General features: G+C 39.7%; 1 protein-coding gene across 1 annotated transcript; it reads right to left on the bottom strand.

Annotated features, from left to right (window-relative positions):
• Positions 1–6,528: 6,528 nt before the first annotated feature.
• On the bottom strand, positions 6,529–7,176 carry LOC113862281 (probable methyltransferase At1g27930). The gene has a single exon (XM_027495371.1). It carries the CDS (start codon positions 7,075–7,077, stop codon positions 6,529–6,531), a length of 549 nt encoding a protein of 182 aa, XP_027351172.1. The 5' UTR covers positions 7,078–7,176.
• Positions 7,177–7,646: the final 470 nt, after the last annotated feature.

Here is a 7,646-nt window from a genome sequence, read left to right as displayed (position 1 = left end):
TTCTAAAAGAAAAAAATAATAATTGTGAGTTGTATCCTTAGATATTTCTCCTTTTTCTCATAAATTTGCAGCACTTCATTTAATTGGGAACATGGAAGAAACAGCCGCAGAGGGATTTCTAGCTGCTTCATGAACTTAATAAGCTTCTCTTCATGCTCTTCATTTCCTTGATCTGCAGAACATCATGTCTTGCTGCTGTACCTAGGCTGCTCCCTTGAATATACAATGATATAATATTTATATTTCAACTGCTCAAGAAATGGCTTTAACTCAGATGCAGGGGGCAACTTTAGAAAAGAAGGCAGTGTAAAAATTGGAGCTGAATCTGCCATGGATGCATCATGATTTACTTTTTCAGAATCTGCAATAGCTGCATCAAAATACCATAAACATATGTATCAATCTCAACACAAATGCTACATTTTGCAGAATCATTACATGCATCACAAGTAAAGGAATTAGGATAATTGGCTAGGTTAGGATAATTAATACAATCTAAAAATTCAGAAAACTCAGCCAAATTATCATCAACTAAATCATTCAACAAATTATCATGAAAAATCAAATGAAATGGAAGAGGAACATGTTGCTCAAAATTTTCTTCTGCCTTAGTAGAAGTGGTATGAGCAGTAGGAGTAAATTCTACACTTGCTGGGCTGCAATCACTTGTTGGAGCAGTAGCATTAAGATCTTTATCTATTGGTTGCTGCTCTTGCGAGTGTTTAATGGTCTTTCTTGAACTCAAAGTAACATTCTCTGGTTCAACAACTGGTTGTGCAGAAAGATTACTAGGACCTTGAGACCTCAGCTCGTTTACTGTTGTTGCCAACTGAACAATATGATTTTTCAAGTTTTAAATGGATGCTTCTGTTCTTAGTTGGAAATTCAGATCGTTAATTGCCATATCCCTTATCAACTCTTCCAAGAAAGGCTCATTCTTGGAAGGTGCAACATTTTGTGGTGGGGGTTGATATTGTTGATGCGTAAAATTCTCCCATCCCAAGTTTGGATGACTCATCCAACCTGCAGGCTCATACAATGTAGGACAGAAATCATAATGATGTTCAGGTGAATTACAAATTTCACACAACATTGTAGCCATTTGTGACAATGTCAATTGCTCGATCAAAGAAGCTAAATCATCTAGCTTGTTCTCTAGTCTTCTATGATCAGCCATATAAAAAGTTCTCTGAGCCATAATATCTAAATAAGAATGAAAAGAAATAATTTTTTTTTTCAGAAACCACCAACCGGCCTCTAGCCTGCTGCCATTGCGTAGATCTCGTCAAGCTCTATGAAATGCATATATGATAATAAGAAATCAGAGCTGTATGCAAAAAGTTATACCACTTTTAAGTTTGGACAGAGATCTACACGTTCAAATACACGCCTGTGTAGTTTTCAAAAATTGCAGAATGCAAAAATGCAGAAACACAACACAAAATGTAGAGAATTGAATGATGTAATACTAAGAAAGGATAGATGACTACCTACTATGCTATTCAAAGGCTACTAAAACAGAATACATAGATACAATTATGCTAAATGAAAAACGCTAATTATGCATAATCCTAATTAGATATAAATCGCAACACATAATATGTAATGCAATCACACTAACACAGAATTACATAATCAAATAACATCATCATCCCCAGCAACAGCGCCAAAATTTGATCGCGAGTGTCGCTCTCGGACAAATTAATAAAAATCAAATTGAATAAAAATTATGTAGTAAGAGGTGCAATCTGAGTCATCTCCCAACGATGATAACGTTATACGATTATAAAATTTTTAGAGGGGGTTTGATTTATAGAATAACTAATTAGAATCAAAAGTTAAAAATAATTAAAAACTCTAATCCAAGAATTTATAAGAACTACAACCACTCTATCACCGGATTCCAAGAAGATGCATCAACCAAAAAATTAGTGATTAACATTAAATTCGAATGAAACCTCAATTCAAATTAAGCATTTACATGAGAACCCTCATGCATTCGATTAACACACAATTCGCTCAAAGTTCAGAAATATCTAGAACCTAATCTATTTATGTTAATTTAATTCACCAATGCCATTAATCTTAGATCTCAAACCTGAAAATTTAATTCACACTCCTTCAAGAATTAATTACATACATCAACCGAATAATATGTAATCAAACAACTGCACAATTATCAATCCAAATGAAGAACTTCAATTTGAAATCATAATTAGCAAAAGGAGAAAGAAGGAAGAGATGAAACCAATTTTGTTGTTGAATAAATTACGAAACCGATCCTGAAGAGTGTCTCAGCCCTTTTTCAATCCTTGGACTAGATAGAAATCTAAGCCTCCATGGATGGAGGGAAACAATTCGTGAAAGGGGAGTAAAAAAACGAAAACAGAGAGAGAAGAGAGAAGAAAAGAAGAGAGGAGCCAAAAAAATTAAAATTCAAAATTCAAAAATTTTGTTCGTCACTTTGTTCCTTTTCTTCGACTATGAAAACGGCCTCTTTTTGGTTCATGGCCTGAAGGACAATTGTAGCCTCGGATGTTAGCTTCAAAACGCCACTAGAATGGGCTTAATCGGATGTCTGTGGATGGAGATATGACCCAAATACTGCACCTTGCTCAGGATCCACGACTGCAGCGTTTCAATTTTTTCCAGGCCCAGTTTCAGCTTCTTATCATCAGAATTGGTTTTTGAGCTCTACATAAGAATTGTGCGCCTTTCTCTAAGCTTTCCTACAAATCAAAAATCACAATGAAATGATTTCTACAACTCGAGATATGTTCCAGAAACCAAAATAGTATCAGAATTTACCAAATACTGGAAAAATTAAATAAAGCCCAAATAAAATTCAAACATCATAAAATTATCCAATTCAAACTAATTAGGCACAAAAAAGGATTAATGAGCTAGGAATGAAAGGAAATAAGGTTATAAAAATCCAATTGATCAGTGACCAGCTGCACCGTCCACTAATGTGTCAATGTTTGGAAGAGGATAAACGTCTTTTGGGCACGTCTTATTAAGGTCCGTGAAGTCAGTGCACATTTGCCATTTCCTATTGGCTTTCTTGACCATGACTACATTGGCCAACCAGGTAGAGTATCTTACTTCTCGGATAAAGCTGGCCCGTAACAGTTTATTGGTCTCCTCTTTGACTGCTTTCGCTCTATCACCTCTATTTTTTCTCTTTTTCTGTGCTATCGGCTTGGCTCTCTTCTACACCGAGAGATGATGATAGAGAAATTCTGGGTCTATACCTGGCATGTCAGACGCTGATCAGGCAAATAAATCAGCAATTTGCAACAAGACTTTCTGAAGGTCCTGCCTTTCTTGTGCAGACAACCCGGTGCCAAGATAAGTGATCTGTTTAGGCTTCGGTCCCAATTGGAAGGGCTGCTTATTTTCACTGGGCTTGACCCGACATCCCTCATCAATTCTAGGATCCAACTCCATATCCAGATTTTCTTCTGACCAAGGGAAGAAAATATTGACGTCTCGCTTGTACCCCTGGACAATTTTAAGCGTAGGCTTGCAAAATAGCATTCTCTGGCGGTCTTTTGGTCAGCATGGACTGTAACAATCTGGCCCCTTTCTAATGGAAATTTCATAGCCAGGTGAGGAATAGACACTATGGCTTTCAATTTATTAAGGGATGGTAGACTGAGTAGTATGTTGTACGAAGTATTCGCGTGCAGCACCAGGTAAGTAACCTTGATGCGTTTTCCTTCGTTTTCATACCCGAGTGAGGTGTACAGGTTGATACAACCACAGGTCTCTACTCATTCCCGAGAAAAACTGACCAGTGGTTCGTGGTACTCTTTGAGTTCATTTTCTGGTATCCCCAATTGTTTGAATGTGTTCCAATAGAGGATATTGGCTGAGCTCCTCTGGTCAATTAGTGTTTTCCTGACGGTGCAATTAAGGATATCCACACTTATAACCATAGGGTCATCTTGCACTGGATCTACCCCCTGAAAGTCCTCGTCAGTGAATGTAATGGAGGGAATCCGGATTCTACTACCCAGCGATATATTGTTGACAGAGCGTACTTTTCTCATATGTCTTTTTTTGACTGAATTGGTGGGTCTTCCACCTGCAAAACCATTGGCTATGGTGTTAATAACCCTCTTCGAGTATTTCTCTCGTTCCTCATATTGTTTCGCAGGAGGTTCTCTTGACCGGGTCTGTTGTCGCTCGGGCTGCTTATCCTCATACCTTCTTGAGGATTAGGGATATCGGTATCTACTTCTTTCAGTATGACTAGTGGGATTTGTTTGCACAAATCCTCGAAGATGCCCTTCCTTGATTAGATCTTCGATTTTATCCTTCAGGGCCATGCATTCTTCGATTTTTCTACCCGAGAGGAGGTATTAGCACACCTGGGCATTTTCAATATTTCAGTTGCGAGAGCTTGGTCAAGTACCCTAGATCGGTTGGTGTTGAGAGTAGTATATAAAGGATGCTTAGGACCTCTAAGCGGCCTCTCAACATCATTTTTTCTAACTTTGTTTTCTTGTCGAGACTTGAAAGTTTCTTTTTTGTCCGCCTCTCTTGAATTGGACCCCGCTTGATCTATCTGGACTTGGTTCCGGTATTCAGCTAACTCCTCCATTTGCATATATTTGGCTGCTCTACTCCTTAATTCGTCTAGGTCCATGGGTGGTTTCTTAGATATGCTATTAACAAAAAGTCCTGGTCTAAGGGCCGTTGTGAGGTGGTGCATGGCCACAGCTAGTTCCAAATTGTGGATTGAAAGGGTTACTTTGCCAAAGCATTCCATGAATGCTCTAAGTGTTTCTCCTTTTTCCTGACGAATATTAACGAGTGCCAAGGATGTCAGGGGGTGAGGTCTGCTTGTGGCGAACTGTAGATTGAATCGTCTTGTAAGGGTTGCGAAGGAGTCAATGGAGGAAGGGGGAGTCGGGTGAACCAACTGAGAGCTGGTCCCCGAAGCGAAGTGGGGAAAATCCTGCACCATAAGGCCTCATTTTTTGTATACAGACCGACTTGGGTTATGAAAATATCCAAGTGTTCTCCTGGATCAGACGTCCCATCATACTTTTCTAATGTTAAACCTCTCCAGTTGTCAGGTAACTTGGCCTCCAGGATAGACTGAATAAAAGGGCTCTGACCCAAGACATTGTCTCGTTCAGTAAGGATTCCAACTTGAGTTCCCTTAGGTTTTTCTTGCAATGCCGAGGACTCTCCTTGCTCTTGAGCGAATGGGGTAGTCTGAGAGGGTATATGGGTTTTAATTTCCTCCCTCAAGTTAGCGTTCTCCCTCCTCAAGGCTGACATCTCAAGAGCATCTCTCTCTCTGGCCTATTGCATTTCCCTCATCTCGGCCTAGAGCTGTGTTACTACAGAAAAGAGGCTTTCATCTCCCCCTCTTTTGGCCAAAACTTCAGGGATCAATTGATTGGGTGTGACATCTTCCTGTTAATGAGAAGTTCGTCCTTGATAATTCTGTCCCTCCTGTTGGTTTCTTGTTAGTACCATGATGACTGAAAAAGTGAGGCTATTCGTGCCCCACGGTGGGTGCCAAAATGTTCCTGTTCGGGAAACACTAATCTTTTGACCTCTGCCTGGGTAGGATGATGTCCTTCCGTACGTTGTTGACGTGGGGAGGGTACCTGCAAAAGGTACTCCGATGCTGAAGTCAAGTCTCAGTTCTGAGCAGTAAATACTGTTTAATAATTAAAAGTCAACCTCTTACATGTACCTCTTACCTTCCTTTTATAGAAATTTATAGGAAGTATTATGGACTAATGGGCTTGTTGAGTTAGCTTTGGTTTTGGCCCTTTAATATTGGATAATAATTTGATTATTACCTTTAATTGAATTAATTACCTTATACGACCAAGGAGATACTCGGTTCCTTTTTTTTATAGATAAGATCGGGTAGTGTCATATCCGGTACAATAGTCTATCCATGTTCAATTTATTTATGTGAGTAAGCGTTTGTTAGACAAAACTATACACCATATACTAATATTCAGTTTCGAAAATTCTAGAACTCCATTATTTGAGCATCTATTTTTTTTCTCTCTGAACAGGACCATTATGAACAATAAAAGCAAAAAGATGAATATCTTTATTTCTAACAATTCTCTAACCTACAATCTCCCCACCTTCAATTTGTTTTTCATTTAATATTATTAAATCTAACTCTAGTATCAATATTTATCTTTTTTTTAAGTTCTTATTAACTTCATTCTTAAGAACAGATGAAAAAAATATAATAAATAATTTATAAAAACTGTAAAATGTCTTATAAAATGACTATATAAGTTGTTTTATTTGTCACTTATACGGCAAACTCTTTCTTTTTTTGTAACAAATGCATGATAAGCTTTGAATCTGTACAATAACAGTGCGAATGGAGCAATCTTAACCTTTTCTATTTAACTTGGATCATAAAACTTGTTAAGCAACAAATTAAAATTAGAACTTAGAACAAATCCTTAAACAAAACCTCTTCTATTTCATATATATTATATAAAAGAAAACAAAATACATGACAATGTAACTTCAGCAAAATCCATGAGAGATATCACTAACATTAACAACGGGTGGAATAACAAAGTGCCAAAGCTTCCTAATACCCCCAACCCTATATTTCATGCACAAAAACTCCATGGCATACCGTTTCTCCACTTCCCTATCCACGTCATGAAGAAACACGTGCGTCACACCCGATCCTTTTCTTCCACGCGCCATCATCGCCACCGAATATATCACCGCCATCCTCCCCGGCGCCGCCGCAAAATATCCCCTGGGTCCATCGATCATGATCACGTCCCAATCTCGATCATAGACTTCATCAGGCAGCTCATTTAGTGCCAGCTTACACCGCCGGTTACCCTTCAGGGGGTGACCGGTGGTGGTGTTGCCACAATCTTTCTTATAAGAGGACAATAGGGTCTTGGCCTCGGAGATGCGCGTGTTGTAACTCACTGTCTGAGCGCGTAAGATAGGGAAGCGTTGGAGGTAAGTGCGGGTCCACTTAGGATCCTCCTCGAGGAACAACGTCGTGCCACGTGGATTGAACGTGTCCCACATGAGCGAGTCATGGCCCATTCCGAATACGAGTAAGTTGCATGGCGCGAGAGATTGGAGTAGATCAAAGGGTCTTCGGATCTCGCCTTTGGTCTGTTGCGAAGCCGCATGCGCCGTCGCGTAGTGGAAGATCGTCACGAGGGTGCTCGGTGTCGTGGCGAACTGTGCCGCCACCGCGGCCTGTGCTGTCGTGAGGGGCACGTAGGTGGAGGCCGAGGTGCACAGGCTGGTGGGGTCGATGAGGGTTTTCCGAAAGCAGAATACGATGATGGTAGTGGCGGCGATGGTGGCGGTGAAGAGGGAGAGAAGGCGTGGGTTGGGGGAATTAGGAGTGTGAGGGTGTTTCTTCTTGTGGGAAGGTTGCAATGACTTGAAAGCCCAGGGTTGCATGTTGAATTTGTGTTACTGTGAAGGACGTTAATTTGTGGAGGGTGTGAATGAATGGACGAGTGAATGTGATCAAGTTAGAGATGCATGGAGATGAAAGGCGATGTTGTAGCAGCTCTAGCCAGATGTGGTACTTCCTCGTTCATGGAGATGACTTTTCTATAATTAGATCATTTAGAGTTTGTTACATGTATATTATTAAT

This window comes from Abrus precatorius, unplaced genomic scaffold (assembly GCF_003935025.1).
Source record: "Abrus precatorius isolate BTA unplaced genomic scaffold, Abrus_2018 Scaffold3, whole genome shotgun sequence".
In the NCBI taxonomy this organism is placed as follows: Eukaryota; Viridiplantae; Streptophyta; class Magnoliopsida; order Fabales; family Fabaceae; genus Abrus; species Abrus precatorius.
Note: the sequence above shows the minus strand (reverse complement) of the source record. Positions and strands in the feature narration are given on the sequence as shown.

Coding starts and splice junctions, on each gene's coding strand:
- LOC113862281 (XM_027495371.1), bottom strand. CDS start 7,077: ATGGGCCATGACTCGCTCATGTGGGACACGTTCAATCCACGTGGCACG.